The sequence below is a fragment of the Emys orbicularis genome, chromosome 9, assembly GCF_028017835.1.
Source record: "Emys orbicularis isolate rEmyOrb1 chromosome 9, rEmyOrb1.hap1, whole genome shotgun sequence".
NCBI lineage: Eukaryota > Metazoa > Chordata > Testudines > Emydidae > Emys > Emys orbicularis.
The window spans coordinates 78,263,606-78,281,541 of record NC_088691.1 but is presented as its reverse complement, the minus strand read 5'-3'; the positions used below and the strand labels follow the sequence as shown (position 1 = coordinate 78,281,541).

The 17,936-nt window shown below is 40.7% G+C and overlaps 1 protein-coding gene across 1 annotated transcript in view; it reads left to right on the top strand.

Annotated features, from left to right (window-relative positions):
• HLTF (helicase like transcription factor) overlaps positions 1-10,382 on the top strand; it is a 48,450-nt gene extending 38,068 nt beyond the window's left edge. Inside the window, exons 21-25 of the mRNA XM_065411417.1 lie at positions 1,200-1,325; positions 2,574-2,686; positions 2,959-3,139; positions 5,156-5,236; positions 9,654-10,382. Coding sequence (XP_065267489.1) covers positions 1,200-1,325; positions 2,574-2,686; positions 2,959-3,139; positions 5,156-5,236; positions 9,654-9,806 — 654 coding nt within the window. The 3' untranslated portion in view covers positions 9,807-10,382. The remainder of the gene's footprint in view (positions 1-1,199; positions 1,326-2,573; positions 2,687-2,958; positions 3,140-5,155; positions 5,237-9,653) is intronic.
• The last annotated feature ends 7,554 nt before the right edge of the window (positions 10,383-17,936 follow it).

Below are 17,936 nucleotides of genomic sequence, written 5' to 3'. Positions count from 1 at the left end.
CAGAAGTTTTTTGTTAAGGCCATTGTTAGGGTTTTTTTTTTTTTTTTTGGTAAAAGTTTCCCTTTCCTTCTCTAGAGCTCGTAGACTAGAACTCTTGCCCTTCTCCATTCCTGCAGCACAGACAATCCATACTATGTTTGTCGAATACAGCCCCATGGAAATGTTAATAGAGAAATTCTTGGCTCTGCCTTAACCAGGTCTCCATTTCAGTGAGAGCAAATATTTGCAGGCATAAAATTATGTCTGCATTTATTTGCACCTATAAAAAATGACCGCCAGTGTCCGAATATCTGCCCCTAAATATAGCATAAGCACATCCCTACGCTGAACTTTAAAAATGAAATGTGAAAGATTAACTGCAAAGAGAGAAGACTATCCTTGAGTTAAGAACTCAGATATTTTTTAAAAAATGGTTTATTTTTCTGCTTCTAATATTTTGAAGACAGAGGTTTTCTCTTCCCTCCCTTTTCCAGAGGACCTGAATGATATACCATATTTAGCTCAAAGTTTAAAAATAAACAAATGTTAGGGTTGTTTCAAACAAATATTTTCAATTTTTTTTTAAGAAGTGTAAATAAAATAGTATTAAAATGGAAACGTCAGTGTAGTCTTAATGGTGTAGCACAGGGGTTGGCAACCTCTCAGAAGTGGTGTGCCGAGTCTTCATTTATTCACTCTAATTTAAGGTTTCGCTTGCCAGTAATATATTTTAACATTTTTAGAAGGTCTCTTTCTATAAGTCTATAATATATAACTAAACTATTGTTGTATGTAAAGTAAATAAGGTTTTTTAAAATGTTTAAAAAGCTTCATTTAAAATTAAATTAAAATGCAGAGCCCCCTGGACTGGTGGCCAGGACCTGGGCAGTGTGAGTGCCACTGAAAATCAGCTTGTGTGCCGCCTTTGGCACACGTGCCATAGGTTGCCTACCCCTGGTGTAGCACATACAATCATCTTGCTTTTGCAGTCAGGTGTGGTTTGGAGGAGTTATTTATCATGTAGAAAAATGTACCATGTGTGAATTAGCCTGGATGAAAATGCAGTCCTCAATTTCACTGAATGTACTTCATAATGGCAGTCTTGGAACTCTTTGATGTGCAAGTGATAAAGTAGTTTTTTGGGATGAAAATGCTCTTAATCTGATCTAAAATGAAGAAAGTGCTTTTCCTAATGTTTCAACTCACTTTTTATTTTATAGCCAAATGCCAAATGTCCTCTTTGTAGGAACGAACTTCGAGTAGAACATTTGGTAGAATGTCCTCCGGAGGAGTCGGATTCTAGCATTGAGAAGAAGGGCGATCGGGAATGGATATCCAGTTCAAAAGTAATTTCCCACTGTCTTGTGTAGTGAAATGTAGCATGTTAAATAGAAATATTTTTCTAAGCTTTAAAATTGAATTTTCAGTGTATACATCAAGTTAATACAACACTACTAAAACCATAAAATCCTACCACAAGCCTTGGTTGCAACAAGGAAACAGACAAAAGTAGTGCAGATTGCAGCTAAGTAATGTTGTTGACCTAGCACTCCCTTAGTGAAGGGCTGTTTGTGGAGTGTACTAATTAAAATATTGTTTCAGTAAAAGAGCAGAAATCCTAATGTTTTTTTCTTTTGAAGATATATTTTGTAACTAAATGTAAGTAAATCATCTTTAATTTATCAGAAATGAATGAATAAATTTGTTTAGAAAATTCTTAAAATTCCTGAGGTTCATACATTTAAAATTAAATAAATGAGCTTCTCACATTATATTTCACAAATGTTTTATTAACATTTCACTAGTTCACGTAACTGGTTATGTCTGTTTTTAAAGTTTATCTTTTTTTTGTTTAGCCTCAACCTCATCAGTGTACAAGATCTTACTGCCAAATCTGAAATTTTCCTGCCTTCATTTGATTTCCTTTTTTGCTTTTAATTGCAGAATTTGACAATTTCTCAACAAACTTAATTGAAATTTACAAGAAGGTTACTGCTCTTTCAAAGTCAGTATATATTGAGCCCTTAAAAATATCTCTATCCTGACAGTTATAGAAGCTGAAGAACAAATATATTTGGCCTTTGGGCTCAAAGGTGGAGGGACGTCACTCTTTTTATTCTTCTCAGCTCCAAAAGGAATCTTTGGTCTTCCTTTTCCTCCTCTGATGTTCTATAGCACTGCTACCCCCCCCCCCCCCGAACCCCTACCTCAGTCTCACTGCTTTGAGTTCCACCTCCACTTCCTTCCTCTTTGCATGCTTTCTGGCCTGAAGAAGGTTGTTGACACTTATCAGTAGGAGAAAAGTGCATTGGCTACACAGATTAGATTGATATTAATTCCTCCAGGAAACTTTCTCCAAACGTTGCCAACCTCCCAATAGCCACCTTTTATAACCATAAAAACTGGCCAGTTCTTATTTTCTTTTCAGGAGTTGTTCTAAAAAAAAAAAAGTCTTTAGGATTGCCCTGTTTTATTACAGGCTAATACGATAAATTATCAGGTATCAGCACAGTATCTAAGCACAAAGCTTTTGAAGTATCCATAAGATTGGGATCATAATCCTATTGCATAAATCTTAATTTTTGGCATTTCAGATCAATGCTCTAATGCATGCTTTGATAGACCTAAGGAAGCAGAATCCAGCTGTAAAGTGTCTGATTGTTTCTCAGTTCACCACTTTCCTGTCTCTAATAGAAACTCCACTGAAGTAAGTTGAACTAATTATAATTTTGTACTTCTTAGTGGCTGAAATGTCTGTGAAATGTCCATTTCAAATAAATTGGACAAAATATGCTTTTCTTTTAGAATGTTAGAGAATTGTATTACTCTTTGTTTAACGGTGTAGATCCATGTATCTTAATTTCTGTTTTGACTAGAAGCATAACCTTTTAAACATTCACAGCAGAGGTCAGGATTTTAAATAAATGTATTTCCTGTTGTCATAGTAACTTGATAAATGTTGTTTTTCTTTTACTGCAGAGAATCAGGGTTTGTGTTTACTCGTTTGAATGGGTCCATGGCACAGAAGAAGAGGGTACAAGCAATTCAGAGCTTCCAAGACAGGCAAACAGGGTCTCCGACCATAATGCTGCTATCCTTAAAAGCTGGTGGAGTTGGTTTAAATCTGACAGCTGCTTCACGAGTGTTTTTAATGGATCCTGTAAGTAATAGACTTAACACTGGTATGTTGACAGTGATCTATGCAAAACTAGTTGTAGGTCTCTCAGGATTTTAGGAAGGGGTGGGTGTAAAGCCTATACTACAATTAAAAACCCAACCCTGGACTGTGCCAGCTAACTTGGGCTCACAGGGCTTCTGCTAAAGGGCTGTTTAATTGTGTATAGACATTCTGACTTGGGCTGGAGCCTGAGCTCTGGGACTCTGAGGTGGGAGGGGCCCAGAGTGTGGGCTGCAGCCTGAGCCCGAACGTCTACACTGCATTTAAATAGCCCCTTAGCCAGAGTCCTCTGCGGGTGTCTAATTGCAGTGTAGACATACCCTAAGAATTAATGACATCAGTTCTATCTGGGCGAGGGGCAGATAAAGGAAGAAAAGAATATCTTTTGTCTTTCTTTGGTAATGTAGCACCCTTTTTTTTTTTTTTTTTTTTTTTTTTTTTTTTTTTTTTGGTATTCTTTAAAAAAAAATTGGAAAAGGCAGAACTACTTGTGCAACAGTAGTAGTAGACTTTTTGCTAAAAGTCAAATTTAGTGGAACGTCATGTGAGGTACTGACATTAAAAACTACCACAGAAAACAGAGTGTAGCTGACTGGGGTTGTGCATGAGCCATTTTCAGTCTAAACATCTTTGTTTGAGTTTAGCACTCCTGTTACGAAGTGACTGCAGATGGAGAAACAGAAGGTTATTCTTTCTGTGTTGTCCACACAGATTCCGCTCTTGGAGCACATGCACCCCATGCGCATGAGATCAGATCTTTTTTTTGGTCAGCAGTTTCTTTTTGTTGTTGGAGTCTTTCTTCAGTCAACTGTATTAGCAATACAGCAGTAATCTTTCTGCAGTTTGTCCAAGGCAATGAAAATGGATTTTTTGACGTTCAGCATATCTTCTACATTTCCCTTTAGTCTGATGTTGACTACTTTGGCTGTGATAGTTCCATTTATTTTGTCCCGATTTTCATCACAAATTGTCATCAGAATAGGCAAGTTTTTTAAATAAATAGCTCAAAGCAGTCAACCACTGAATTCAGTTGTACACCATGGGGGAGAATTAGTTTGGATCTTGCTCTCTTTAGTGAAACTGACAAAAAGTGATGAAGTATTTTGCAATTTCAGCAACATTTTCATTTATTCCTGGAGTGGTACTTTAAGTCTGGCTAAAAGATGCATCAGATGAGCACTGCACCTATATACATTTCAGGTTCCCTCTTTTAGATTTCTGCTCATCTTTGCTACATTTGCAGCATTGTCGGTGACAAAGCTGTGTTGACACTTGAATTTTTGTTCAGCTTTTGTTATAGCTTTTACTGCCTGTTTTTTAAGTACTCTGCTGCATGGGCATTTCCTGATGTATCAATTTTTTCTTAAAGATAGACAAACCCATTTTCTGTTGTCACACAAGCACATATTACTAAATCATTGTGTACATTGCTGCACCCATCAAGGCTCAGATTAACACATTTCTCATCAATGTTTTTTGCACATTGTTCAGTTTCCTTCTCATTCACTGTATCCAACAACCTTCCAGCAATGTCTGTTCTGCTGGGTGGAGTGTAGCCTGGTTGTAATGACTGAACCATGTCAATGGAATGTTTGTTCTGAACAAAACAAAAGGGAGAACTGGTTGCATAAATGAACTGAATGAGCTTTTCATCTATGGAGTCTTGCTGGAATTTGCTGGTCCTGATTACAAACTCATCCATGGTTTTACTGAAAATATAAATGATTTTTTTTTTTTACTTAAAAACAATTTTTTTTAATCCACCCTACATCCTTCTATAGAATAGTGTGATCATGTCACATTCCCTAAGAATAACAGTTACTGATAAAAATAAACAATGCTAATCACATGGCTACTTTTATCATAGGCCATACTGTTATGGGTAACATGTTTTAGTGAATTCATTTTTAAAATGTCTTAGTGTCTTAATATACTGGAAGTGTAGTTTTGAAATACTAATTGTTCACCATAAGATTGATGATCATGTATCATTGATAGGCTTGGAATCCTGCTGCAGAAGACCAGTGTTTTGACAGATGTCACAGACTTGGCCAGAAGCAAGATGTTATCATCACTAAGGTGAGCTGTCTGAACAACTGTGATTTTGATATAGGAGTGAGGTTCTTTTAAATAAAGAGTTGTTTAAAAGAATTGGGCACAGGATATAGCTATAGTATAACATAACTATACCTTTAGTTGGGATACCATTTTTGAAATGTTAGCTTGGGCTATGTTGTTTTCCTCACTTACAGAAATGTGAAATTTTGTGATAGTTTTGCAAAAATAATGGGGTATGAACCCTCTCTCTCTCTCTCTGAAGAGATGATATTAATTTTTGGAGCAGAGTTTGCTTGTTCCTGTCTGAAATCTTAAGGTGGGTAGGTGTGATGCTTTCTCATGGTGCCCAGGACTGCGAGTCACCTTCTTACTCCTCACTATGTCCAGACAGAGGAAGACTTGCTGATGCCTAACTGGGTGTCAGCTGCTCCCTGACACCACCAGTCTGTTAGTCACCCTTACAATCTCCTCAGAGCTGTGCCAGCCCTTTCTTTGCCTTGCAGGTTATCAATAGATGCCCCCCAATCCTTGAGCCCTGTTGAAGCATTCCCCCATAGTATCCAGCACCTGTCACTGGACAATCTCAGAAATTACCAGATTTGCTATCCCCAAATGGACTGAATACACACTAACTGGTTTGATTCAATTGAGGATCAGTGCCTATCTGACATCATAGCACTGAGGTATATATTTATAGTGAAAACAGACAAGTTTATTATCAAAGATTAAGATTTAAGAGCTACTGAGTATGGATAATTAGAAACAAAACTGTTTTTACATATAAAATGATAAATTACAAACCAGGGTCTACACTTATAAATGGTTATCTTTCCTATATGATGTAGATTTCTCTCTCTTCTCCCCCCCGACCCCCCAAAAAAGGTTGACTTTTGCAGAGCTAGCTGGTTTCAGACAAACCAGGAGCCAAGTGTTCATGAAGCATCCCCTTCTACCAGGTGTTTTTTCTCAGTGAATAGATGAGACTTTTTTCCTTACATTCTATTTGTATTATTATCCCCCCCCCCCCCCCCCCAGAGGCAGGACAACCCCTGTGGGTTAGTCTCCAGTGACTTACCATTCCTCTGTTCACTTTATATATAAATTTGGCTCCTATTGTGTTGGTTTACAATGCTTAATTGACCTGTGAATTGAGATTGGATGTATATTCACCTATTTCCTGTCTGGAAGAAACCTGTTTTTTTTTTTTTTTTAAGTTGGTGACAGTCTTTATATTTTCACTACATACACACAACTCCTTAAATATCATTCATCCATACATGATGCCATGATTGTGAGGATTAGTATGACCCAAGCTTTTATTAGAGACCTTACAGGATATAATTTATGGATAAATACCATGAAAGCAGTGTGTTTAGCTGTAGTGAATTTGTCAGGTTTCTTAGGAGTTGCGGTTACAGGACAGCGAATCCTTTGTCAGCTGGTACCAATGGGCCTCTGTGCCACAGCTTTCCCCTATATAGATTCAGTAGGATTAGCTGCTGGCTACTCCACAGATCTTGGTTTAAAGTCTCTCTGCCTGGACAGGGTATCTGCTTATTAATTTGAACTTCATACATTCATTCAGCTAGTAAACTGTTCCAATAATCAAACTAAAATACAGTCATAGGTTAGTTCCCATGTTAATTCCCCCTTGGGGAGAGGTGAGGTGTTTCCTTCTCTCATCCCCCTCAGGTTTAATTATATCTCCCATGACCGTGCTAAACCCACAGATTAAAGGGCACCTTTCCCTCTCCTTAACATCTTCACTTGCCTCAGTGGTTATAACCTGTCTGGGCTTTTCCCATTCTTTACTGGGTAGCATGGATTTGTCAGCATTTTTACCACCCAGAGTCTGCCTCGTTCCAGGGGAGTTCTGAGGCACATCACCTTACGGCCATACCTCGTTTCCCTTCTCCCCGCGCCATTCTGGTCCACAGCATTTCCTAGCTGTACCACTATCTCGCTGCTCCCAGCAGATTCTGAGCCACAGCACCTTTTAGCTGTGCCACAGACACACTCAGCACTGACTCAGTTTCCCCAGTGAGGGTAGATGTCGAACTCTCCCCCTCAAGCACTGAGTCTGGTCATGACGGGCTTGTACCTGAACCCTCATAATTTGACCCTGGTACACTACTACAGAAAACACATCAAGAAAAATAATTTTCCACAGTCAGAATCCCAGAACAAAGGTTAGTGTCCATAGTGATTCAGCTGCAGTCAGAGTGATAGCGTCCATCATTCCCTCATCTATTTGTATGCTAGCCCCTGATGAGGCACACACTTATGTCCTTCCTCCTGGGTCCCATGGGCGTCACTTGACCCTCGTCTCCTGTTCGAGCTGCCTGCATTTTGTCCAGGTCAGCAAGCGTCTGTTGCTCCAGCTCTGTCTCCTCACTCTGATGTCTGGCTTCCTGCTCCATCCATGTCTCCTCCAACCTCCACAGCTCTGGATCTTTAGTCACTGCAGATACCTCTGCTGGATCATCTATGGCCCCATTTGCTTTGTCACTGCATGCCGTATAGGAGAAAAAGGGACCCCCTCTGGCTGCTGGTTTGGAGCAGGTGACCCATTGTGCCTCATGGCATGTGAGTGCATCCTGGCCACCAACTCCAATTTCTCCTGATCAGCAGCAGGTAGACTTCACTGCGCATACAGGTCCAGAAGCCACTCTTCATGAACCGCTTGTAATTTGTGCTTGCTAAATAGCTTTTACCTGAGACAAACGAACAGACCTGCTCTTGCTTTCAGTTTAAAGAGCAAAAGTATAAGCCTTTGCAACAGTGTTGTAAAAATCTTCACGTACTACTGCACTGCCACCATTCTGTCACAAATCCTAGAAAGCGCCCCTTCCTGGCTACCCACTAGAACTGCTGTGAGGGGAATCTGAGCTTCTGTGCTCTGGATTCCCAGGGTGTTTCAAGCTCCAGAAGCCTGAATGGAATCGAGCCACTACCCCAGTCTGTAGGTCCTTAGGCATGCTGCTATTGTCCAGCCAGCCAGGGTGTTGGTCTTTTTTGGGAGGGACCCAAGTGCTCTTCGTTATGTCACTGCTGGTCTCTTAGCTGCTGATCTGTTCTTCACCAGCCAATTGTCTCCCCCTCCTCCATTTAGGAAACTGGAGTTGTTCCTCTTCTGATGTCAGCAGCAAGTAGGAAGAATTTGTTATTCCAGTAATCAAAATGGAGGCAGACGAGAGATTACTCCTTTCCCCCAAGACCCAAGATTTGTCTGTTTGTTGGGCAACAAAATGGCAAATGAAATTTAATGTGTATAAATGTAAAGTAATGCACACTGGAAAAAATAACCCCAACTATACATACAATATGATGGGGGCTAATTTAGCTACAAGAAGTCAGGAAAAAGATCTTGGAGTCATCGTGGATAGTTCTCTGAAAATGTCCACGCAGTGTGCAGAGGCAGTCAAAAAAGCAAACAGGATGTTAGGAATCATTAAAAAGGGGATAGAGAATAAGACTGAGAATATATTATTGCCCTTATATAAATCGATGGTACGCCCTCATCTCAAATACTGCGTACAGATGTGGTCTCATCTTAAAAAAGATATACTGGCACTAGAAAAGGTTCAGAAAAGGGCAACTAAAATGATTAAGGGTTTGGAACGGGTCCCATATGAGGAGAGATTAAAGAGGCTAGGACTCTTCAGCTTGGAAAAGAGGAGACTAAGGGGGGATATGATAGAGGTATATAAAATCATGAGTGATGTAGAGAAAGTGGCTAAGGAAAAGTTATTTACTTATTCCCATAATACAAGAACTAGGGGTCATCAAATGAAATTAATAAGCAGCAGGTTTAAAACAAATAAAAGGAAGTTCTTCTTCACGCAGCGCACAGTCAACTTGTGGAACTCCTTACCTGAGGAGGTTGTGAAGGCTAGGACTATAACAGAGTTTAAAAGAGAACTGGATAAATTCATGGTGGTTAAGTCCATTAATGGCTATTAGCCAGGACGGGTAAGGAATGGTGTCCCTAGCCTCTGTCTGTCAGAGGGTGGAGATGGATGGCAGGAGAGAGATCACTTGATCATTGCCTGTTAGGGTCACTCCCTCTGGGGCACCTGGCATTGGCCACTGTCGGTAGACAGGATACTGGGCTAGATGGACTTTTGGTCTGACTGACCCGGTAGGGCCTTTCTTATGTTCTTATGTTTACTTTATCATTCACTTACTTTGCCAAAAGAGTAAGTGGCAGAGCCACACTTCATTCAGAGTGTTACCATATTCGGTAAAATTTCCAGAAACATGGGCCTATATTTCTAAATCCATACATAGGCACTTAAATAAGTGGCCTGACTTCAAATATGCTAAGTACAGAATAATTCCAATTAATCACTTAAGTGCCTAAATTTAGGCACCCATTTGTGAAAATGTCTGCCTTTTACTTTAAGTGTGTTGTTTTTTTCTTTTTAATGTATGTTAGTTCATTGTGAAGGACTCAGTGGAAGAAAATATGCTGGAAATCCAGAACAAGAAGAGGGAACTTGCAGCAGGAGCCTTTGCAGCTAAAAAGCTTACTGTTAGTGAAGTAAAACAAACCAAGATCAATGAAATTAAGACTCTGATTGATTTATAATTTTGTAAGAGGGTAGGTCAATCATTCTTTCTGAATAAAGGATATAGTACTACAGTTGATGTGGCATTAGTTTTTATGTGCACACACTCCATGTGTGTTTTTATAATTATGCTGTTAAGGTACTTTGGCAGATAGAATGTAGACCTGTGAAATCAGCTGACAAGGATAAAAATTGGTTTGACTATTTAAATGTTAATTAAAAAAATTCTTTAAATATTTTTGTACTCATTAAACTTATAAAAAGTCATATTTCAAACATTACAGCATTTCTGTATACAAGTAGTTTATTTGGGACGAGGACCAAAAAAAATTCAAAACAGAATTATATAACTTATTTTACTGTGCATTCTTATTTGTAAATTTCTGACCTATTTCTAGAATGAAAATGCAAATTGTATTTTTCTGGCACTGAAAATATGACCATCTGCCCCCCCCCCGCTCTCTCCCAAATAGAAACATTAAAAAATGTAAATAAAATGCAGACTAGAACATAACTGTTTTTAACCATTCAGGTCTTGTTCATTGTGTTTCAGGACTGAGAGTTTATAGTAATTGCAAAACTAAAAATGTGTAACTCCTTGTGAAGACTGATATTTAATTATGGATTTATTTTCTGTCAGTCTGTATAGGTTCTAAAATATTTTATAAGTAACATACAGAGGAAGACACTTTTGTGTATAATGTACAGTTGCAACAGGGAATGAATGCTTCTCAAGAGTCTCCAGGATTTTATCAAAGTGAACTATTTTAACTGTAAATGTAAAATACTTACATTTAATGTTTTCCTTCTGTTAACAATTCCATTTAAGTGTATACAAATTGTAATTCTATATGATTTTTTGTTTTTTTTTTTTTTTTGTTTTTTTTTTTTTGGCGCTATGTGGGAAAGAACACGTAAATTCTAGTTTTGACATTCGTACTATTACATGTAAACCAATCCATGTGTTTGGATTTTGGAATATGCCACTATATATAGTTTTGCTGTATGCAGTATACAAGTATGTTGTGCTTTTTTTGTAACCCCACTTGGACCTTGGAGAAAATAACTAAAATTTCCTTTTTTAAGCGGTTAGAAGCTTTATAATTTTTTTCCCAACACTAAATACTTTTGTATATAAGTTGGAAGATGCCATGTGGAACACTGATCTGTCTAGAACTTGATTTACAGGGGAAGGAGCAATTTGATTAAAAATTACTCAAATGCTAGTTGAGAATCTATAGTTCTGTTCTTTCAAACTTATTAAATAGCACCAAAGAGCTGAAGTTGGATATCACCTCTTCCACCTACCTCGTCCCAGTTGCCTATGTCCCCAGACATATGCTTCCTTACTGCTCCATGCTGCCCTCCAATGTGATAACTGACACCTGGCTCAACTAGCATGGGCTCAGAATCAGAAGCAGGGAATTGTGTGTCTGGGGAAATTCAAGAAGGGTTTCTAGTAACAGGGAAGTGGGTCAAAATTTGCTTTTGACATGTTCCTCTTTCCATTTACCATCAGCTGGTCAATATTCTAGGTGTTAGTGCAAAATTGTAACTGAACAGCAACTGCACATCCAATGATATTAGTTTTGGGTGAATAGTTTAAATTCTTAAAATTAAATATAAAGGGTAGAAGTTCCTATTCTGTTCAGATATAAAATAACAGATCCAAAGCCATTATATTTATATCTTTCCTTCTGGTTTAATGGTCCTAACAGGAAGGGTTACTTAACATGACTGGATAATTCCATGATGGTGGCAATATTTATTTAGTCTATTACCGTAGTGCCCAAAGGCACTCAATCAAAATCAGGGCCCTGTTGTGCTAGGTGCTGCATAAATAGGTGGGAAAACATGATTCCTGCCCCAGCAGGTTACAAATATAATTTAAAACAAGATGCAACAAGTGTGTGTAAGAAACAATAGTATGGAATGGGGAGGGAGGATGAAGCTAACTGGTAATTCACATTTACCTAGTTATTTGTATGAATTTACCTTCTACCTAGCTATTATCAGTTGATGACTTCATGCAGGTCTTACAGTACAAATGTGTCTTAGGGAGAAGAGGGTAGGACCTTCATAAACTAGGTAGGGGTGGACATTTTATGCACAAAGCATGGAGGGGAAGAACTATATGAGGGCATGACATAAGATACACGTACAGATAAGTTGGAAGGGCCTTGGTGATGAGGACAATATGCTTGAACTCTGTAAAATGAGGAGCCAGTTGAGGGACTCAGAGGAGTGATATGGTGAAGGCAGACAAAAAAAGCATGATTTTTAACAGCTTTGTTTTGAATTGACTTGTATGGCTTAATACAGATTGTTAGGGAGAAGTTGGTTGAGGAGATGATGGCCTGGGTGAGAGTTTTACTGTGTGGTGAGAAAGAAAAGGCCGGATTTTAAAGATGTTACAGAGGAAGAACTGACAAGATTTGGATGCTGCCTTGATGTGTGGGGTAAGACAGAGGGAGGAATCATAGTAGCCAGTTCTACCACCACTAGTAACAAAGCCTAAGAAAATAGTTTCAGGAGTGATGACTCTTAGTGTCTGACTCTTAGTATTTGCCATTCATATAGTTTGTATGATCCCAGTCAGCCACAAGCAGGTATCCCATATGCCCATTGTCTAAACTCAGTGCATTAAACCTAATGCTGGAAAAAATGTAGAGCAGGTGTATACAAGCAGGTCACCCTTGTACAGTTATGCCCCTTGGCAAGTTAAGTTTTCCTTGATATCTGTGTGGATCCAATTAGTGTGGTTAGAAGTAGGAAATGGTTTTTGCTTATGGATTAGAGGTGGGTTTAGCAATGAATCTTCCCTGCCTAACTTTCCTCCCCCCCCCCCCTCCCAAGAAAACCTCACCAGGTTACACATCAACTGGTGCTATTGTATGCTCTTCCTGATCAGCCTTTTGACCTTTAATTTGTCCTGAGGTATGCTGACCTAACAATGATAAGGTAGAATTGTGATTGTTCTGGACATTAGATTATGAAATGACTAGTAGCCTTATTGGGTATGTCTACACAGCAACTAGACATACGACTGGCCTGTACTAGTTGACTTGGGCTTGTGGGGCTGTCCAGACTTTGGGGCTTGGGCTTGGGCTGGCCTCTAGGACCCTGTGTGGGTGGGGAGGATCCCAGAGCTCCAGCCTGAGCCTGGAAGTCTACACAGCAGTGAAACAACCCCACAGCCCAAGCCCTGTGAGCCCAAGTTGGCTGGCATGGGCTAGCCATAGGTTTTTCTTTGCTATTGTTTGCAGCTGAGTTCCTCCTTACTGGAGTGAAGCAGAATAAAATTAATTATGGCTGGCAAGGTGTTGAGTGGTTTTGTCCTTTATTGCTGCTGTTCAAGGGGGCTGTATATATTTTGTAGTGATTAGAAACTGCAGTTTAGCCTTAGGCCTCTGCCTTCCTTCTGAATCTGATAATTCATCATCAGCTGCTGCTGCTCTGATGCTGAAGGACTGAAACCACAGGTCTAGCCTCAGCAAGGATACATTGACTAATAGCAGTATTGCCTAAACTGAGCTGGGAAATAGCATGTCCCAGAGATATGAATGGGGTGTCATGCTGGAGCAAACCTCCAAGTCACTGATTTGAAACCCTTACCCAAAAGTCAAGACGAATAGTTTAATAAATCTAAAAAGGACTAGATATTTAGATAAATAAAAACATCTTCTGTTATACTAGGTACAACTACAATGAAGCTTAATCCTCAGACTTTGTAACAAAAGCTGCTCACAAACTGACATTTGTCTCTTTGTGATTAAACCATTGCAGGGTTAGGTACGTGATGGGGAATTTTGCACCTTCCTCTTAAAAATCCAGTATCCTACTGCTCACTGTTGGAGATGCTAGGTGCTCTCATCCCTTTAGTCTAATGCAGCATGGCATTTCTCTGGAACCCAAAAAAGTATTTGATTCTGAACTGATTGTGCTTTTATCACATGCTGCACAACAAAGGCAGCTTTCAGTAGAAATAATTTAGGGATAGAGATGGCTTCAAAAAGGCTACTTTAAGTGATTTGCCTGTAATCTACCTGACCATTATACTATAGGTGGATATGAAATTTCATCTGCTACTTCTACTCCAGTTGAGCATATCTTCTTCATAGTATCACCAGTTCATTTTGAATATGGCCACCAAATATTAACTTTAATCAGTCATGCTGCTTGTTTTGAACAAAGTGCCATGGGAGTGGGGGAGGGTAAATTATGGTGAGACTTGCTCCACCCTAGTCCTGATCCAGTTCTGCCTCCCAGTAGACACCCGCCATCTTGCAGCAGCTTTTGTGCGTGAGCATGAATTTACTTCCCCACTCTACTGAAGTGTTCAGATACAATGGTGCTGGGATACTTTATAAACCACCAGTGGAAGATCTCACCTATGTATGAGTATATTGTTTGGGAGAAGAGAATGGTTAAAGCTCAGGATGAGTGCTTTCTTTTCTGGGCCTGTATTTCCTTCAGTATATGTAGCTAAGATAGGTACCTGTCTTAATTGTGGTTGGCTGTGTGTTGAGTTGGCTTCCCACTTATAAAGGGGCTGAGCAATAAAAGACTCTAGGGGATTGATTGGGGGAATGGGTTCTGAGTGACTATTTACCCCTTTTGGGTGGAATATAACAATGTGCTTCAGTCTTTGCTCTTAAACTGTGTATTGGGACTACTAACTTTTCCATTGGAAGTGCCCCTGGATGCCAAGGAATGAGTAATAGGGCTTTTGTCTGATTCTGGAAGAAAGTGCATCAGTAATTCATAGGGGAAAAACTGGAGTGCAAATTTGGGCAACATTAAATACCAATTTAAAATGCCCCTTGTCAGGGGCTTCTCATTCTGTTAGTTACCCTGAGGGCATTCTGTGCCTAAAACTTACAAATTCTGCACACAATATTTTAAAATTCTGCAAATTTTGTCAAATAAATGTGGTGGCTCCAGCATGGCATTGGGGAGCACAGGCCACTGGCTGCACAGAGATGGGAGATCACTGTGCAACTCCTTCCCGGGACACGGACTCAGCGGTGAGCCTGCACCCAGCCCTGACACAGCACAAGGACCAGGCCTGCCCCTCCATGCCAGGTGAAGCAGGTGTGGACAGGTAGGCTCAGGAAGGTAGGATCCAAGTGTAGAGGGGCTTAGTGTCGGGAAAGCCAGGTGTGGGTTGAGGGGGTTCTGTGTGGGGTAATCTGGGTGAGAGCAGCTCAATGGGCGAATTTAGCTGCACAGGGGCTTGTTGCAGGGTTCTGGGTGCAATGGTAATGGGATTCTGTAGGGGGGGTCCAGGTGAAGGTGGTTGGGGCTCAGCGGTGGGTGGGGTGGATGTGGGGGGGTCTGAGTGTGCAGAGCTTGGGGGGTGGGGATGTCCAGATACTGGGGGAGTGGGGCTCTGGGGTGGGGATCCAGGAGCAGCAGGTGAGGACTCGGTAGGGTGGGGATCCAGGTGCAGGTGCCTTGTTGGGAGTGGTCCAGGTGTAAGGGGAGTGGGGTTCATTGCAGGGATTCTGGGTGCAGGAGGGGTGAGGCTCAGCAGGAGGGTCTGGGTATGAGGGGGGTCTGGATGCATGGTGGTTGAGCAGATTGGTAAACAGCTACCTGCACAGTGAGCCCTCCCCCTGCAGCTTCCTACAGCCAGGGGAGAAAGCTGGGGGTGGGTCTGACCCAGCCCTGGATGCGGTTCAGGGGAAGAGGAAGTCCCGTCCTCCCCAGCCCAGCCGGGACTAGCAGCTGAGCCACTAGCCGGGTCTTCCCCTGCCCCGTCCCTGACCCCCCCCAGTGATTTACCTCTCTGCCGGCTGCCCAGGGCACCCAAAACATACTGCTGGGGAGAGTCTCATGACTGCTTGTGTGGCTTCCTTTTGCTTCCTTTGTCAGAAAGTCATTTTTCTGCAGGGGACATAAATTCTACGCCTGCGCAGAGGTGCAGAATTTTCCCAGGAGTATGTTCGTGCTCTCTCTACCATGTTACAGCTGTTGTTAGCATGAACTGTTCAAATATTGTGCTTTATAAAAGCAGTCACTCTAGCATGTGGAGCCTTACTGCTTGAATCACTGACAATATCTAAGGAAGGCTGAGATTCTTGGGGCACTAATGTCACGCACTAGTGATCTTTTAATCTTTGATTGCACTTTTATGTCAGGCATATGAAAACACACTAAACTGGTACATGTTGATAATGCAGAAGCGGTACTAACCTACAGCATGAATCAATAAGATTTATTAGCAAAAGTGGCATATGGTCTGCAAAGACACAAGCTACGTACATCACTTGGGAAGGAGGTGTGCATATGTCAAAAATCTAAGAGCAGAGAACATACAGTTGCATGAAAACATGCAAGTGAGAGCACAGAGGTGTTGTATCCTTTTTTCTGTTGCTATGGTGAACACTGACTTCAGCATTAGAGTATGACAGGAAGATTGAATTTGACTATGCAATATTAAAACTCAGAAAATGCTGAGAGAATGATCACTGCACATACTGGTCAACTTATACTACTACCGTTAAGCTTTGTTCAGCTTTTACACTGTTTCTTGCCATGTGTTGCCTTAATTCTGCTCTCATTTATACCGTACACCTTCACTTAGGAGTTGTTAAAATTTGAGACTTGCATTTTGAGGCTCTATCTCAGTGCAGAAATTGAAGTAGAGATAGGAAGGGTGTTACTCTACTGAACTGACTGAATCTTCTATCAGGTATAAATGGAGGCAATTAAACAGACTGCTTCTGCTCCCTAGCTCTCTGGAGCAGTGATGTATAGCCTTTCTGCTTAATAAAACATTTACTTAAAATATTTGTAGCCACTAAATATTTTTCAGGGAAGAATCTCTCCTAAAATTAGAACTCCCATGTTAGCTTTTAGGCCAAAAGCTTCATTACTTGTCAAGTTGGAAATAACACACTTTAAACTCTTATTAAAAGATGAGGTCCTTAAACTGTTAATTCAGTAGTATGGTTCCATGTACAATCTTAATTGAGATTGTATATCCTCCACCTAACATGGATATTTTTTTTCTCTTAAACAGTGGAAACACAGAAGGTGGCTACTGTCTTTTCTGTGGAAAACGGGTGAAGCCTCAGCTTTCTTAGGCCTGGTCTACACTACCCCCCGGAATCGGTGGGTAGAAATCGACCTCTCGGGGATCGATTTATCGCGTCCCGTCAGGACGCGACAATCGATCCCCGAATCGACGCTCTTACTCCACCAGCGAAGGTGGGAGTAAGAGCCGTCGACGGGAAGCCGCGGAGGTCGATTTTGCCGCCGTCCTCACAGCGGGGTAAGTCGGCTGCGATACGTCGAATTCAGCTACGCTATTCGCGTAGCTGAATTTGCGTATCTTAAATCGACCCCCCCCTGTAGTGTAGATGTAGCCTTAGCGAATATGGTATTGAGATCTACAGTAAATGTAGCAAGAACACAGCTATAGAAGAGCTCCTATGCTTTAAGTGAGAGTGCAGCTCTTTGTTAAACTCCTTTGGAAGGAAAAAGACCTTGCCCTCAGTGAGTTGGATGGTCAAGGAATGCTGAGATTCATTTATATCAAGTTCGTTTTAACTGGTTGTTTCCTTTATACTGAAAAAAAATATTAAATTCAAATGCACGCAGTCTGAAAAAGGGGCAGATATCTGAGCAGAGGATATGGGAAATCTTTCCTTCCTAACTAAACATGTAGATGCTTTTGTACAGACCTTCATATACCACTAGGGCCCACACCAGACTGCCATTGGCTGAGTTTTAAGTCCTTTCAGATTCATGTAATGAAAGCCATGTAAACAGTCTTGGTAGAGAGTGTTCTATTTAAAAGCAGAACAATTGCTGTAGCTACTGTGCACCCATAGTTGGGCAAGAGTACATTGACAAACATTCTACCACAAGCTGTATGCAGAGGCCCAGTATGCTAGTATTGTGGTATTCAGGCAGTAAATAAATTAGTGTGCAGAGATGGATGCTGTTGCAATACTACTGATTGTGTCCCTCCATGGAAGAACCTCTGGAGGACTGTTTACTGGTAGTAGGGGATTGATGGTAACGATGCTAGTCCTGCTACATACAATGGCAAACTCCAGGCTTGCTAGTCCTGCTAAGTAGGATGCTAAACTCAGAACTAGCAGCTGGAACCCTGTCAATACAGTTATTAGCCTGGACTC